The following is a 17,876-nucleotide window of genomic DNA, read 5'->3' as shown; positions in this document are numbered from 1 at the left end:
CCTCCAAAACAGAAAATTCACGCCCATCCATGACACACCAAGACGGCTCAGATGCCCTTACCGCCGAGACCAAGACCAGACCCACTATGGGACTCAAGCACTGGGAGCAGAGGGGTCGGTGGAACCCCCGGCAATCCACATCCCCAGCAGCCTGCAGCCGAGAAACACCTGCTACACACTGTGGTTTCCCCTCGGCCTCAACTCCCCAAACAGCAAAGCCCCGAAACAGCAAATCCATGCCACTTCCTCAATTTCCACAGTCCAGAACCTCCCACCCCCAACCAACGATGGCTACTTAAGAATATGATTGAAGAAAATGCCCCTTAGCATGTGACCTTGAAGCCCCCATGGGCAAGACAGTGTGCTTGTAAGTTTGCTTCAGATTTCCCAGCAGCACCAAGAGGCTCAAAACTGCCCCTTATCATTCCTCAAGCCTTTTTACTGTTATTGGAATACATGGTAAAAAAGTAGGTGGTAGGTGGTTTTACATAATCAAATGTTTCCTTTGATTTTTATAGAAGTTCCAACTTTCTAACAAGAGTTTTCCTCTTCATGACCTCATATATACTCACAAGCCTGCCAGGCGGCTGGCACAGGTGTTAGAACGTCCATTTTACAGATGAGCAAATAAACAGGCCATTCTCTGTCTCACACAGTGACTCAGCGGAGCTCCATCCCTCTCACCTAGACAACCTGGCCTGGAGGACCTGCTGTGTGTTGCACACACAACAAGGCCTGCGGGTTCACTTCTTGTTGTTGTGCTAATGGAGTTTAATCCATTTCACACGTCATGTAAATCTATACAGATACCTAAAGCAATATTTATTCATTACTCTAATTATTTTTGTATTTTTCCCATTTAAGTTAGACTTCCCCATTTCTATAAAAGTTATTTTCATGGAAATCTTCCATAAACAAATCACCCATCTTGTGCCTTCTTCTACAAGGAGCTTTCAGCTTGGTGGGAACGTCCTTTGCTGTCCACTGCACTGGGCTGGACCGCAAGGTTACCAAGTTGCCTTTCTCAGGAACAACAGTGGTTGTAAACACAATCCCAGACCCAGTTTCGGGTGGCTCTGGAAAAACCATTTTATTTATTTTAGTTTTAGTTCTCTTAATCGGTGACACCACAAGAACACTTCCTCATCCTCCACCCTCGCTAACCAAAGGGAAACAATGTTTGTAAAAGTGATTGCTGAAAGTGTAAAGTGCTCTACAAACCGAGGACAGCATTACAATTACCAAGTTTGGGGGTCAATATTTTTAGGGGTACAGTGTATGTGTGGGCAGGGGCAGCGGGCATTCCTTAAGTGAGAACTGAAGGCCTAGCAAACAACAAGTGAAATTTGGATGGTTCTCCTTAAATACACAGTCCTCACAGATGTTCTTCTGTGATTAGGGGAAGCATCTGAATTCTTTCTCCAGACTGTAATCGCTTCACTTCTAGAAAGATTTAATTTTATTCACAAATATTATTTCCACCTCAGCTGATGTGCGGTAGAAAGATTTCAGTGTATACATCCTCCCAGAACTCATATATATGAGGGGGGATCCAAAAGAACCTGGAATTATCTTCTGGAGGGCAGATCCCTTGTAGTGCAGGCTTCCCCCATTAGGTGAGTGTTCTAGGAACCCATCTGTATCAGCGAACCAGCGGGCCTTGTTCTGAGAGGCTGCATTCAGCTGCAGTGACTGTTGTTTTTGAAGACTCACCGTGTTTGCCCATTTCATGATGGGTGATTTACAAACACACCTGCCCACACCACACTGAGTGCTCAGCAGTTTTTAACCATAACAGCATGATCCCCCTATTCATCTGATCTCAACCCAAGCAACATATTTTCTGTTTACCCGGATGAAAAAAAGTCCTCAAAGGGAAACATTTTGGTGATGTGGAAGAGGTGAAGCAAAAAAAGGCAGAAGCGTTAAAAGGAATCAAAACTGACAAGTTCAAAAACTGTTTTGAGCAATGGAAAAAATGTCTCAATAGATATATTATATCAAATGGAGAGTACTTTGAAGGTGACCAAAGTTTAAAACATGTAAGAATACACAATATTTTATAAATGAATTCCATTTGGGGGGATCCCCCTTGTATAATTTTGAAAAAAACTTTCTCTTCCACTAGTCTCTGAAAGATCTGGCTCTCTGTACCTCTCCATTATCAAAGGTACCCATCAGTTTCTATAATCCCTATACTAGGCAGGCATTTTTTTTGGGGTGGGGTCATCCCTAAGTAATTATCAAGAATAAAACACTAATCCCAACCAGCCTCCCTTCTCTCCAGTAAACACTTTAAAATTTTCCCACGGCTCCTGGTAAGGAGACTTATCTAAAGCTTCAGGAAATCTTGAATGAAGGTTACCTATGAATTTGTATTCACCATATTCTCATTTGTCACATTAAAGAAATTCAGTATTTCAGTCAGGCAAGATTTGCCTTTAACAAAATTATATTTGCTTTAGGTACTAGAGATTCTTTAGCTTACCTGATCATGAAGTAAAAATTGAAAAAAACAATTTCCCTCAGATTTCTGTGTGAAAATTTCTAAATCTAAAGAAGTGTATAATGAACACCCATCGACCCTTTACCCAGACTCATCAATTACCAACATGATGCTACATTTGCTCTTTTTTCTGTCACATTTTTCGTGGACCACCTGAGAATAAGTTGGATACATTACAACACATCACCCCTAAAAGTAAAAACAAGGGCACTTTCCTCTATAATCAAGTACATGAAATTTAACAATGATACAATACTATCACAGTTAGTTGACATCCTTATCCAGATTTCCAACAGTCTCAGCAATACCCTTCAGACGCAGGGTGTCCAATCTGGAGCCCACGGGCTGCCTGTGGCTCGAGATGGCCATAAATGTAGCCCAACACGAAATCATAAATTTACTTAAAACATTATGAGATTTGTTGTGATCACGTGTTGAAATGTCTTTAATGTGTGGCCCAAGACAACTCTTCTTCCAGCGTGGCCCAGAGGTGCCAAAAGGTTGGACGCCCCTGCTGCAGCTTTCTCCCCAGTCTGGAATCCAATCAGAGAATACGTACGTACTGAGGTTACTCATCAGACTCTTACCAGTTTTTCTTAGCCTGCTACAGTTTCTTAGTCTTGTTTTCTTTTTTCAATGAGTAACATTTTTGAAGAGTCCAGTCTGAGTCTGGTTTCTTTATAGAATGTTCCTCAGTTTGGTTTTTTTCTGATTGTCTCCTTATGTTTAAATTCAGGTTAAATGCTATCGGCAGGAATATGACAGAAATGGCGTGTCCTTCTCCGGGCATCACGTCCAGAGGCATCTGATATAATTTCTCCGGTTACTGGGTTGATCTCTTGGCTCATGAGACAGTCTGCAAGATTACTCTACTGAATATTACCTTTGCCCCTTATATGGCTAATAAACAATTTTGAAATCATGTAAACATTATGGCTACCAACCTTTCACCTAAACCATTAGCATTCACTGATAATTCTTGCTTGAATTGTATTACAGTAGTTGCAAAATGGTGACTTTCTGTTTTTAATATTTTTACATCTATTACCAGATTTTTTTCTCCCTAATACTATTTTTTAAAAATTATTTATTTATTTATTTATTTATTTATTTATTTTGACAGAGAAGGGAGAAAGAAGAGGGAGAGAAACATCAGTGTGTGGTTGCCTCTCACGTGCCCCCTACTGGGGACCTGACCTGTCTGCAACCCGAGCATGTGCCCTGACTGGGAATCAGACCAGTGACCCTTTGCTTCTCAGGCTGGCACCCAATGCACTGAGCCACACCAACTAGGGATCAATACTAATTTTTAAAATGTGTTTAAGTAACACATTGTAATGAATTACTGTCATTATTTCATTGTAATGCTCAGCTTGTCTCAAACACGGCCAGCGGGAGCCTCTCAAGCAGGACCGCGTGGTTTTTTGCAGGGACCTCACCAGCCTTACTTAGTGCCTGGGTGGCGCTGGAACCCTCCTCAGGATGAACGTCCCCTGCTCTGACACATGGGTGATGCTTCGTGTGGAGCCGCACACTGTCACCTCTGGGGCTCTCTGGATTTCCGCAGTCAATGCTTTGATTTTTAAATTTTTTAAATTTTAATCATCATTGACATTCAGTGTTATGTTAGTTTCACATGTACAGCATGGTGATTAGACATTTACGTAACTTGACTTCCAAACACAGCCCTCTCTACTTTGGTCTAGCCCTTCCTCCCCTCTAATGCAGACAACCACATGCCTCAACTGTATCCTTCATGCAGAGTACCAGGAACCGAGATGCAGCCCACCTTTTTGCCTCTGCTGCTCAGCACCACTAGGGACCTGTGAGATGACAGGCAGGTCACGCATCTCTGAAGCAACTGTAAGTTCCTCTCACTCTGTGTTGTGAGGATTAAATGGAAACAACACACTTGGAATCGTACCTGGCACAAAACAGCTCCACAGTAACCTGGCACCACTCTACAGTCTATCTCCTCCCTCCATCCCACACAGCTCCCTTTCTCTATCACTGGAGAGGGTTAAGAGACAGATGTGATCACACAAACTCCCTGCTAGACCCTTCCAGGCTTCCTATGGCCAGCTTCCTCAGACAAAACCCAAACTCTTAAGAAGCATGACAAGGCCCCTTACAATTGCGCACAACTTGCCTCTCTGGCTTCATCTGTGGCCACCCCACCCATGTAGAGGACCGCATACATGCTCAGGCACATCTAACTCTGCCCACTCCCCAGACTCTCTCACACCCTTCCATCCAGTTTCTCCATCTGGCAAGCTCTTCCTCTCTTCAATTCTACTTGGCAAACTCCTACTCATCCATTTGAGACTTGGCTCAGACGGCCCCGCCTCAGTGCAGCCAACACTCCCAGGGGAGTGTGCCACCTTCTTCCACGGCATCTGAGCTCATGCCTATTACAGACAGGCCTGAGCAGGGCGGGGGAGCCTGGCAGTCACGTCGTGCCTGGCACGGCCTCAGGATGCCCATTTGGGAGGGTGGGGGGTTCCTGTCTTATATGCTTATGTGCCCTCAATATGTACCATGCACAGGAAGGGTTCTCTAGAAACATTTGTTCAGGAAAGAAGCAATTTGCTTGTTTATCAAAAGAAGTCACATCTACAAACTCCCTGCCTCACAGTCTGTAAGCATGAGTTTCCCTGGTGATTTCCCTTAAATAAGAAAAGCATTTAGAAGTCTGGGTTTATAAAATTTTGTCAAATGCATACATCAAATGTTAATTATAAGAAAAGGTGAATAAGTATACCCAAATCATAATCTGATATAGATTTTAAAAAATACAAATAACTAATAAATCTACTAAAATATTAATAGTAGATAGGACCATGAGTGATTATAAGAATTTTCCTCTTTTGTATTTTTTTCAATGACTCTATAATGAATTTCTTTAAATACAAAAAAGAACAATCTTTTTTAAGAGAAGGAAATAATCTATGCATTTCTCTTTAAATTCCTGAAAAAGAAAGAAGACAGTGGAGAGAGAAATGGGAAAGTGAAGAAGTGAATTGGAATAAGGAAGACTAGTGGGAATTATATGTATCAAGTAGTAAAAAATAAAAACGAACAAAAAGGAAAGTTGTACTGGCAATAAGAAACTGGAAAACAGGAAATTAAGTAAAAATTAAGTATTGCCCATTTAAATTCCACACACTTGAGCAAGATGCCATGAAGCTACTTTGGTAACAGAATACAAGCTATATTCTGAAATACTGATAAAGCTGGCTGGAGTTAATCAGAATATTAAAACTTGTCAGCATGGAGAGCAACCTGAACAGTCAAGCTGCTACCTGAGAATGTAAGAAAGAACTAAAAGAGCTCATAAAATGCTAAAGAGCAAGGAGTCTTCAGCCTTGTGAGACTGAACTCATGCCAGAAAGAGACCCTTCAGGCTGATGACTGCGCATCCAGGCTGAGCAGTGGACTAAAGAACGGGCCTTCTGGATCTAATTTGTGCGATGCAGAGGAACCGACAGTGACAGCAGAGAAAATGAAGGCCTTCCCCTTATTACATTTGTATTTTATTTTCCACTGAACAATCTAGTTAACCTCAGATGCCACCCAAACATAAACTCTGTCCAACAGTGAGATATGTTCAAGTGTGTTCAGGGAAATTAAAAACAAACAAACAAACAGGTCTTTCAAGTTCAAGAGAATCATTTCACTAAAAATACCATGTCGGATTAATGTATTAGCCAGCCAACTACCCTGGCTGTAACATAACTCTTTTCGCAGGTTTTCAAATCTAAAGCTCACCATGGAGACCATAAAACAGAACTCGACATGTGCCTCACTTTAATGCTTAGTCACTAGATTAATTCATCTGATTACTGCAATGGCAGTTGAAAAAGTAAACATTATTTCTTTTCTTCCATTAGCCTAATGGCTGTCAGCGTATCTGGTGCGAGGTTTCCTGCCCCTTCCCACCCCCACTCTTCTGGAGTTTGCTAAAACAGAAAAACACTTCTTGCGGAAAACTTACACCCCCAAAGCATTCTCAAATGTTTCTGCCTTGTTTTCTTTTTTTGTTTCTTAATGGAATTCAAAACAGTTGGAACAAGATGACGAGAGGTTGTTTTTTGAGTTTGAGCACATAATCCTGGGAGAAAAGCTGGGACAGGCTAGTTGAGGTACAAAAGCCGAGCAGCCCCCCTCCCGCCAGCCTGACACACAGGCACCTGGGAAATAGGACGAGAGCTTCCCGGCAATTTCTAATCTAGGAACGGAACACACCCACTTCCGTTTCCCAGAGGTTATCTTTGTTGCAGTGGCATTTGATGGGAGGCCCACTTCTCTTCCTCACGTAATCATTTCACACAGCTATTCAATTTTGTAAAGTGAAGAAAGAGTACACTGCCGTCAAATGAATGAACAACAGGAACGATTTTCACAATTACTACTGTATACTTGTTGGAATGTTTTCTTAGAAGCCATGCATTTTGAGTAAAGGGAAGAATTAAGTCTACTAATTATGGGGTTTAATATGATGGCAAAACCAAGTTTAAATGCACATGACTGTGTTCAACAGAAAGTTGTATTCTAAAGCTCAACTCTCTTCCCCTGTGGTTTAACAATGACCGATAACCCACCAACTGACAGGCCTTCAGTGGTGTCTCTAATCTAGAAATAATACCCAATTCCAGAAACATGGTCCTACTATGTCCTGTCTCTGGTCTTCCCATCCATACTCACAGCTTTAACGCCATGTAGATTATGATACATCACAAAGAGTATTTAATTTCCAGCTCTGATTTTCCCCTCAGCTTCAGACCTCTGTTGCAAACTGTCCTGGACATCACCACTTAGATCATCTGACAAGCCCCTCAAACTCTTACCTGTTCAATCTGAAATCATCAATTCCCTCTTCCTCCTTCCCCTGTAAGTACTGCAGCAGTAAAACCCAGTCCCCTTGGAAATCCTTCCGTTCTATCCTCATTACCTACATCAACTTTAGTACCAAATTGTACTGATTCAGTCCCTTAAACATGGCTCAAATCTGCCTTCTCCTTTCCGCCCCTGGGACCCATGGTTTAGCTCGAGGCTGTTATGGCAGCGTTTTACAAATGCTGCACGAATGTGAGTCTAGGCGTTGAAGCAACATGATTTCTGATTTCTCTGTTCTGATTTCTGAGTTCTCTGATTTCTATACAGCGTTTTACATCCAGAGAACCCTGTGCATTGCTTCCTCTCGCTCTCACAACCCCTTCAGACACATAAAGGGTCCCTGCTTTGCCAGTAAGGGAACCAAGGACTAAGAAGTTAAATGGAACTGCTACACAGCTAGTAAGTGACAGTGCAAGATCATCCTAACTCTGACCTCAGTGTTCCTTCAACTACTGGGTAGGTTTGAATTTTCATAGGGTAATACGTTCCCACTCTACGCAATGAGAGTAGGAACTTACTCAGAGAGAGGTTGATCAAGGTCTGGTGGTGAGGATATTTGACAGACATCAAATAGAACACTGGACAGAATGACTTTTAGTTAAGTTCCTTTCAATTCTGAAACTAAGAGCTGGGTACGACTCTTGAGTAGACAAAACAGGTATCTGGGATCTCTCTCTGAGGCAGTCTGTGCTATCCCTGGGTCCCTTCTGACACTGTTCCCCAGTAGAGCCTCCTAGCCCCTGACTGACCACTCAGCTTCTTCAGCGTGATCTGCCGTTCCATGGGGCAGCATCAAGCCTGAGAGGGCTTTACTAGCGCTCTGTCTTCAGAAATCACTCTGCTTTACCTGTGATGTGCTCTTGCCAAAAAGTTAAAATTGAATTGAATCAAGTCTCCAGAGCCAACTTCCTATTTAGAGGAAAGATGGAGGAAAGAGGAAGAAGTTAATCCACCCTAGAAGCAAATAAGCAAATCCAGACTGTAGAATATTCTATAGCACAAATGATGTGATCTCTGCAAGTTACTGATGGGGTAAAACAAGAGAGAGAGAGAGAGAATAGTAGTCTAGACTTAGGGACTTAGGAGACAGAAACAATTATATGTAAAGTAAAGGCATCCTAATTCATACAAACCGACTAGGGGAAAAAGGCATTTGAGATGGTCAAGGTATTCCATGAACTTGTAATTGTGATACCAAAGTATTACTGTTAATCATGTTGAATGTACCAACTGCATTAAAGTTATGCAATAAAATGTCCAAAAATTTTTGATGCACAAAAAAGTATGTAGCAGTAAGCGACAACTGTCTTAGATTTAAAAATAAATACTTAAAAAAAAAACAACAACAGAGAAAGCCAACGTAGCACACCTTGGTAACTGCAGAATCTGGGTGTTGAAGTCCCTTATACCTTACATTAGTTTCTTTATTTAGAATTCGTGTGAAAACTTTCGGAATAAAAAACTGTTTTCTGAATTCTTCCTTCCAAGAGCCGTGTTCTCCAAAAGAAATAACTAGATCTAATGAGTTTTAACTGATAGTGTTTGCTAAGGTGTGCTAATATTTCATGTTCTCCTATATACTTTATTTGAAAATTTCCAGTTTCCAGAAGACCATCACAAAATGATGTCCCTACTTGGGATTTCCAGCAACACAATAAATATGGCATGTTTGGGTTTTGTTTTGGCACACACTTCCTGCTGCTACCTCTGCCTTTACCAAGAAAACCCACAAGCTATTTTTCAGTCCTGGATCTTGGTTAGATATGCTGGTGCCTCAGGCTGACTGTAAACTAAGCGCCAGCGCTAACCAAGCCTGGGCTGGCCGGCAACTGGGTGCAGCTGCAGAGCTCCTGAGAAGCAACACGGCTGGAGTGGGGAGAGAGGCTACCCAGCAAGATGCTGGATCCACCTGCAGCGTGTGCTTGGCCAGATCTCACATCCAGCTAAACTGGTATGATATGTTCAGTGACGGAGAAATCTCCCAATTTACAGGCAGGCTTTTTTAAGGAGTTGAACTAAACTTAGGCAAATAGCCCAAACAGTCAGCCTATGACCAAGAACCTATCACTTAACAAGCTAGCCTTCCAGCAAGAGTCTGTATCACTGGATCCTCAGTGATAACAAGGTACTTCCTGTAACTCAGGAGCTGCAAGGCAAGTGCTTGAGGGATTCTATTGACAATAAAGATGGGAGCTGGCTTCCTTCAAAGGGCAAAGAAAGAGCAACGTGGGAGGCACGAGGAGTAGGATTGCTGACGCAGGCCTCGGCACTTGGGGAAAGGGGAACGTTCATTTTTTGTGATGGCTTCTCCAGAGTTGTGAAAACAGTTTGTAGAAAGACAGAAGGAGTAAAACAAGAAACCTGCTACCTCTCTGAGCACATACGTAAGTACAAGAAAGAGGGACCACGGTGAGCAAAGAACTGAAAGGAATCCAAAGTTTCAAATGATAAAAACACTATTTTAAACATCCAAACTCAATTTTTCAGGCCTCTTCCAAGATTCTAGCAGAGAAAAGGAAAATACCTTTTCTGGAAGGAACAAAAGTCCAAAGGAATGAAACCAAAAGGGTGCAACACAAAGAAATGATTTCACTCACACGAAAGGATTCCATATTTTTTCCCAATCAAGTCAAGGAAACCAATCCTTCTAGTTCTTATTGAATTCAAAAGCTTTAATGTAGGTAAACATTTGTAAAGCCAAATCTTCTAATTATTGCATAAAGTTCCAAAGACCTCAAGTTAAAATTAATTCAAGGCGAAGGTTGGAGGTATGGACTGTTATGTGACCCTGGTGGGAAGGTAGAGACCATAAGAGAGGACTGAGATAAGATCAAGTTCAAGGAGTTCATCATCACCAAGCCCTTATTATATGAAATGTTAAAGGGACTTATCTAAGAAAAAGATAAAAAATATGAACAGTGAAAGGACAGCAAACTCAGTTATTAACAACCACACCTAAAACAAAAGCAAGCTAAAAGGACAGCTAGATCAGATGCAGAACCATAGAAATGAAGAGCTCATGGAGGGTTAGCAATAGGGGAGTGGGAGGAGAAGGGGGGAGAAGGTACAGAAAATAAGTAGCATAGACAGTAGGTAGAAAATAGATAGGGGAAGGGCAAGAATAGTATGGAAAATATAGAATCCAAAGACCTTGAGACACATGGTCATAAACTAAAGGGAGGGAATGGTAGGGGTGGAGGTGCAGGGTGGAGGGGAATGAAGGGGGGAATAGAACAACTGTAATGGCATAATCAATAAAATAAAAATTAAAAAAAAAGAGAGGACTGAGGTCTGTTTTAAAGAAAGGCTTGTATCCTCCTAGAGAAGACCAGTGCATCCCGCAAACTCTACCTCCAGAGAGCAGTGACCTTGTTTGTGTGAGTGGAAAATGCAAGGAGACAGGAACAGGGTCTCTTGCTCTGCTGTTACAGATCACTGCCAACAGGATTAATAGAAAGAAGGAAAAAATATCATTTCTATCCGAATTTTCCATCTAAGAGAGCGAAAAGCCATCTAAAAACTTATGGATCTGTGTCAAGGGAACAAATGATATTTTAAAAATCTGGCAGTAAACCAAAGAGCTACACCCACACACAGAGCTCAACTGCTTCCAGTGCACTCACCAGACCACATATTTCCCCAGCTGGGAAGTGCTGGCAGGGTTCGGATATTCTGAGAAGGGTGGGGCCGCCCAGCCATGTGGCTCAGTAACGTTCCCAGATGAGGGTGGAGGGACTTGACTGTACTCTAAAGGAATTTTCATCTTTGGCCTAAGTCAAAGGACCCCTGAGCAAGACGAGAAATAAGCAAAACGGGAAATTACAGTGAGGAATGGTTTACCTTCGGAGAGCAGTTGAAATGCATACCAGGTACTGGGAGTGTAGTTACATACATTGTAATACACCGATACAGGTACAGCGTGCCAACTATGCAGAAAAATCTTCTGCTAATAATAGACCTAGAAAAAGGGAAAAACAGGGCAGACACTCAGTCACGAAATTCTGCAGGTTCATTTACGTTTTCAATGACCCAATAAAACAAACAAACAAAACCCCCGAAACTACTTGAGAGCTTGAAATCAGAATAACTATAGTTAATGGCAGGTCAAGGTGAGAATTTTGAGAAAGATGTGGTAGGCTTTTTTGAATGTTTTCTTGCCAAAAGAGTTTGGCACTCTTTACTGCTATTCATTAGGCTTCGTGAGACCTGAAACCTGAGTTGACATTCAACTGATGTATTAAGAGAGGCCCCTTTTGACTGGTCAGAGCCCACTTGGTACCTATGGATAAATATTCAAAGAGTGTCGTTTCTGTCATTACAGAGGAGATGGTCATAAAATCAGAATGACATTAAAATGAGAATTCAAAACTTTTCTGAAATTTAATGAGCCAATTTGGTAAGAATGTTTCTTCTCCCTGTACAACTACCCTGCTTCAGCAACCACAGGCCAGGATCTCAGGCCTGTGGGTCTCCACCTGCTCAGCTTGGGGAGTTCAAATTTTTCCTTGGCCTGAAGCAACATATACACAAACATTTCAGAAGCAGTGGACAGGCTTTCGGCTGAGGATATGAAGCATCTGATCTCACTCTACAATTGTATGGTGTAGTTCTACTTTTATGCTGGACAGATGTTCCTAGTGAAGTGTGATGGCTCAAAGAGAATTTGTACCATTTGTATTTTTTGTTTTAATAAGAAGAGGAAAGTGATATGTTGCTTGTGCAATTAAAAATTAATTTAAAGCCCTGGCTGGTGTAGCTCAGTGGACTGAGCGCCAGACTGTGAAGCAAAGGGTCGCTAGTTTGATTCTCAGTCAGGGCACGTGCCTGGGTTGCAGGCCAGGTCCCCAGTGCAGGGGTGAGTGGGAGGCAACCACACATTGATGTTTCTCTCCCCCTCTTTCTCCTTCCCTTCCCCTTTCTCTAAAAATAAATAAATATTTTAAAAATTAATTAAAAAACAGCTTATGCAATTATATTAGCATTTCGTTCATGACGGCACAGTTCATGTAAGTCAATTACTTAGGGTGTATGGGTGCAGTCTGGGAGTTTTGTCTCCATTTCCGAAATGGGGTCAGCACTGCTTACTACAGAGACCATCTTATTTCCTTTTAGAAAAGCTCTGTATTCCAACTCCAAGGAGGAGAATTTATTCATCATAAAGCTGCCTTATAAAGATATGTGCCTCTAATTTTAAGTATGAAGAAAGCACATTACAATTAAACGATATAAAGAAGGACAACACCAGAGAATAAGACTAGCCCGTAAACGTCTTAACAAGAATACTTGAAATACAATTTAAATTGTAAGATGTAATTGTCATTTTTCTTAAAAAGAAAACACCCTCACCAGCCATAATCAAACAGAAATTACCTGTGATTTCACTTGAATTATACAAGAAACATCTAAGACAGAAAGGTGCTAAGTTCAGGTCTATTCATCTCTTGAGAGGAAGAAACATAAGAAAAGGACTGTTATCACTCAATTTTGGCCAAGAATAGGATCTTAAAAGCACTGCCTGATTATTTCATGACACACAAAGACACACACACACACACACACAAATAACACACGCCAATAACTATTTCCGTATCTCAAACCTAAATCACATGAGCAGTCGTGGAAGGATTTAGAATGAATGGAGAATGAGGTATATTTAAAAATGACAAAGAAAAAGACAAGTATTTTAATAAAATAAATGTAAAGTAACAAACACACACTGAAGAGTCATTCACATGTACTATTGGCCTTGAAGAAGTCAGACGACTCCATCGCTGTGAATTCGTCAATGCTAACTAACAACAGACAAGGTGATGAGATGGGAGTGTTGTTTACAAAAATCTCTTGAGCTTTGGCATTTACTCATCTTTTTGAACTTAAGCTTAGAATATCTTCAGTGTATAGTGTTAAATAAGGGTCACCTAACATAAATTTTAAAAAGCAGGATATACAAGTGTCTCAAGACTTATATGTAATAAAGGTATTTATTTCATTAACCAAAGAATTTCCCACATTAGAATTCTTACTTAATGGTTTAAAAAGTTCAACGTGTGTTTTGTTTTGTTTTTTAATATTTAAAGTGATTAAAATGAGAGATCCCAGGGGCGGAACTGCCTAACTGCAGGCGACACCATGAAACCCCACGATGACCGAGGAAGAGCCTCTTCCAGAACTACTGAAAGCTGGGGACCCTGAAGCTTACCCTGACTCAAAGCCACTGCCACCAGTCCCCAGGGCAGCCCAGGGTGACACGGAAGGTGCCTCCCCACCTCCCTACACATACCTCAAGCACATCTGCCCAAGTGCCCTAAGTGGAGAAGCCCACCTGCCTGTCCTATTGCTGCCACAGGGACCCTTTCCACCAAATAGAGACCCTTTTGTTAAAAATAAATGCTACAGTGCAACAACAGCAGAAAGCCATAGAAGAAACGTTAATGAGATATGACTAGAGATTAAATGAATGCCAAGAACAGGATGCAGATTATAATTCTCAAAGCACAATGGTGCTTTTCCCATATGGGACGCATCTCCTTTCATGTTAGAAAGAAGCCTGCTGCCCATCTGCTCACGCTTTGCAAAGGCTATCACCCCACAGACCCCTGCATTTGGTCCCACTTTTCTATTCTTCTTCCAAGCATTTGAGTGACAGGCTCGTTACTACTTTTTCTGACAGAAGAGATACTTGTTAAATGTGATTAAAAAGAAGTATGAATAGAAGTGTCAGTACTTTACACATAATTATTCTGTAATGCCAGAACAATACATTATGTCCCAATACAGGTAACTTTAAATACTACCAAAATTAGACTTAAAATAGCAGTGGTACACTGTTTTGGGCATTTGGTATAATAGTCTCAAATTCCAAAAAAGGAGTGAAGGAAATGAATATACTAAAAAGAAACATTAAAATACTAGAACACTATTTTGTTATCTGTTTCCACTGATCCACAGCCAGTGCAGATACCCAACACAGTCAGTGCTCACAACTGGTCTGCAGGCTCTTGGTGGAAGAATTTGGCGTCTAGAAACAAGAGGGTCCTGAAACACTGCAGTAGAATTCAGCAAGGATCCCAACTGTAAGAGGATTAAGAAGCAAGAGAGCACACCCACACAGAATGGGGGGGGCACATCTCTGGGGCGATATGGAGGCCAGTGCGTCTCAGGACCCTGATTCAGGTCTCTGCTTGGCAGTTCCAGTTTAAGTGATGTGGACAAGACATCCCTGAGCATATCTTCAGGCAAATGGTGGGTCCGCCTTTAACGAAGACCTACTTGGTGACCAGGAACATCTCGATTAGTTACCTAGGAAACCAGTCTCACCAGCAAAAGGAGGAAAAGGATACGTTTTTCTTATAAATCCGAGAAATGCTACTGAGGTATTTCCCCAGCGTGTTATTGATAGCTACAGTTTTGCTAAGTTTCTCCTATATGTCAAACTCTGGGCCATTTAATTCTTACAACCACCTGCAATGCATGACTGTGATCCTTATTTTATAGACAGGGAAATTGTGGTTCAAAGTTCATGCTGAAATATAAATATATTACACAAAAGGACTCAGAAAATTCCTTCAAATTGTGTAAGAAATCCCAATTTTATTTTGACACTACATCACTGTATATCTACAAGCTAACAGACATTTATCACATTCCAGTTACATTCCCAAATCTACTTCACTTGGATTTTTCACTAAGTATGTTTTATTTCATGTTGAGGCAGAACTCTAAAAAACATGCATTCTGATAATAATTTAACAACTATACTAGTTATTAAAATACTGAAAACCCTTCTAGACAGCCAACATTAAACACGTACTGTCCTCCATTACTGTCCGAGGTCGGCACCCAGTTCCACTAGCTCACCACCTCCTGCCCCCTGGTGTAATCGGTCCTCTGAACTGTCACCCGCTCCTCAACACCCTGTCTCACCTGCATTTCCACAACAACCTGTTCTCCCTACCGCTTCTGTCTGCTAAAATCCACTCCAGCCAGAATCGTCTTGTTTGAAACTGTGAGACAAGTGTATGCCCTTTCAAACTCTGCAATGGCTGACAAGTGTACCTTGAATGAAATCCAAATCCTTCCCCAGGCTCAGGAGGCCCTTGGTGCTCTGGTCCCCTCTCCTCAGTCTCACCTAGAATCACTCTAGAATCCAGCTTCAGTTGGGTGTCTTCTGTGCTCTTTGAACACGCCACACAAAGTCCCCCCTGCCTCAATCAGGTAGGACCTTTGTGACAGCCATTCCCTCGGCCTGGACTCCTAGGACAATCCCTGTCGTTCAGGTCTCCGAGAGATCACCTACTCTGAAGAAGCTTCCTGGGGCTCTCTCTCTCTCACCTTCCTGTTCGAATTTCTTCATTGCCCTACTCTTCTGTCCAACCAACGTTCTACTGAAGCCAGAGTTTCTTACCTCTGCTTTCCTCCCTTTAATCTACAGGTGGCAAACACAAGGCCCACGGACTGAATCTGGGCCTCCACCTTGTTTTACCAGGCCCAGCACCTTGTTTCTACCCGGCAGCAGCACTGAGCTCTCTCGCTTAACTGCTAGGAAGTAGTTACATTTATACGGTCCTAAAATTACATTGGGCCCTTTGAAGGCAACGGTGAGGCTGACGTGGCTCCCCGTGAAAATGAGTTTGATACCCCTGCTTTTAATCCCTTGCCACTGGCCCTTGGGTTCCCTGGGTCGTGACAAATGCCCACCAGTGTCTACAAGTTTCAAACTCACTCCCAGGACTCCCTTCGACATGACCCCCAAGCTACCTCGTTTGTCTCATCTTTCAGACCTGAATCCCACCGCCCTGGGCAAAAGCAGCTAGCTACTCACTGTTCCCTAAAACACCAGTTTTTCTCTTTTGCCAGCAAATACCTTTCCCTGGCCTCTCCCTTTTCCCATCTGCTATCATCTCTCCATATACACAGTCCACATCCAATTCTGTTTTCATGGAGCCTTCCAGACGTCCCCAACTAGAGAGCCACTTCACTCCCCAAATCATTTCCCAACTTTGTTTCTATTTGATGGCATTTTTAATGGTGAGACTGGCATCACCATTACAAACAGAGGGTCTCACTGCTTCTGTTGGAGGCAGCTCTTCAGCAAAGACGTCCCTTGGTCATCTTTTAGTCCCAGTGAGCCTTAGGATGGTACCCGTGATCTGGGCAACACCGCGACAACACCGCACAGTTCTGTGCTGGACAGGTTTGCTTCTTACTTCCTCTGATAATCCTTACCTGCTTCTTTCCATAAATGTTTGCCCTTCAAATGCTCTACACATCTGCCAGAATTAACCTGCCCTATCCTTCACACTGCGTCTTTTTTGTATTTATATTTTAATTCACAACCCTTTGCAATTGCAATGCTAATTCGTCAGACGTGGACTGCACACTCCGGAGACTGGACCGCGAGCTCTGCCATCTTTCCCCTTTTCCTCCCATCTCCACACTGACCTCTCTACCCATCACAGGAGTCTCAACTGCTCCAGATGGTCGTGAAAACGCAGGCTGAATTTGGTACTTCAGCAACGAAAATCCCAAGGCAAGGTTTGTAAGACAAATGAAAGGAAGAGAATAAGTGCTGTAGAAGAAAGAGAAAAGGGAAAGTACATGCTCTCCCAGGAGACCTTGTTTGTTGCTTCCTGCCTACCCACACAGGGCAGATGGCACACACTGTGACTCAGAGAATGAAACCTACCCATGCACCCTGCCCAGAGATGTGCCTGTACATGCACAGAGCCTCTCTGCCTTTCAAAAATCCAACCCGAAGGGATTTCACATCTTCGGTGTTAATCATTTTAACCATATTCCTATTTTACTATCCCATTTCACAGAAGGAAAAAAGAAGGTGTAAAGAGCTTGAGTACTAAGCATGGGGCCACAGAGTCAGTCAGTGAGTCAGCCACACAAAAACCCAGGTCTCCAGACTTTCAATTAGCTACTCTTCACTAAATGGCCAAGTTTTAAAAAAGCAGGGGCTGCCCTGGCTGTTGTGGCTCAGTGGATTGAGTGCTGGTCTGAGAACCAAAGGGTCATCAGTTCAATTCCCAGTCAGGGTACATGCCTGGGTTGCAGGCCAGGTCCCTAGTAGGGGGCGCTCAAGAGGCAACCACACATTGATGTTTCTCTCCCTTCTTCCCCTCTAAGAATAAAATAAATATTTTTTTAAAAGGCAGTGGCTTAGATCCATTTTCTAAGCTCCATATAAAAGATTTGCAATATACTGCAATAGTTGATTACATTTCAGAAATTATCTATACTGGTTTAGGGAATCTGCAAAGTACAGATCACATTATAAAATTCTCTCTGCTCAACTGACCTTTTAAAGATTATTATTTCCTGGGTTAAACACAGATTGTAACATGTGGTAAAGAAACAATGTTACTTCATAAGATCTGAAAGACAACATTAATATGATCTACCTGAGATAGTGATGAAGAATTAAAATCAAGTATCATCCATAAACTGCCACATATGTATAGAACAA

At 42.1% G+C, this 17,876-nt stretch overlaps 1 protein-coding gene across 1 annotated transcript in view; it reads right to left on the bottom strand.

Moving 5' to 3' along the window:
• Positions 1-17,876, bottom strand: part of SGMS1 (sphingomyelin synthase 1) — a 93,319-nt gene that overhangs the window by 11,649 nt on the left and 63,794 nt on the right. Inside the window, exon 3 of the mRNA XM_037159867.2 lies at positions 11,243-11,360. Coding sequence (XP_037015762.2) covers positions 11,243-11,360 — 118 coding nt within the window. The remainder of the gene's footprint in view (positions 1-11,242; positions 11,361-17,876) is intronic.

The sequence above is a fragment of the Artibeus jamaicensis genome, unplaced genomic scaffold (genome assembly GCF_021234435.1).
Source record: "Artibeus jamaicensis isolate MK-2021 breed Jamaican fruit bat unplaced genomic scaffold, CSHL_Jam_final contig_332, whole genome shotgun sequence".
In the NCBI taxonomy this organism is placed as follows: domain Eukaryota; kingdom Metazoa; phylum Chordata; class Mammalia; order Chiroptera; family Phyllostomidae; genus Artibeus; species Artibeus jamaicensis.
Note: the sequence above shows the minus strand (reverse complement) of the source record. Positions and strands in the feature narration are given on the sequence as shown.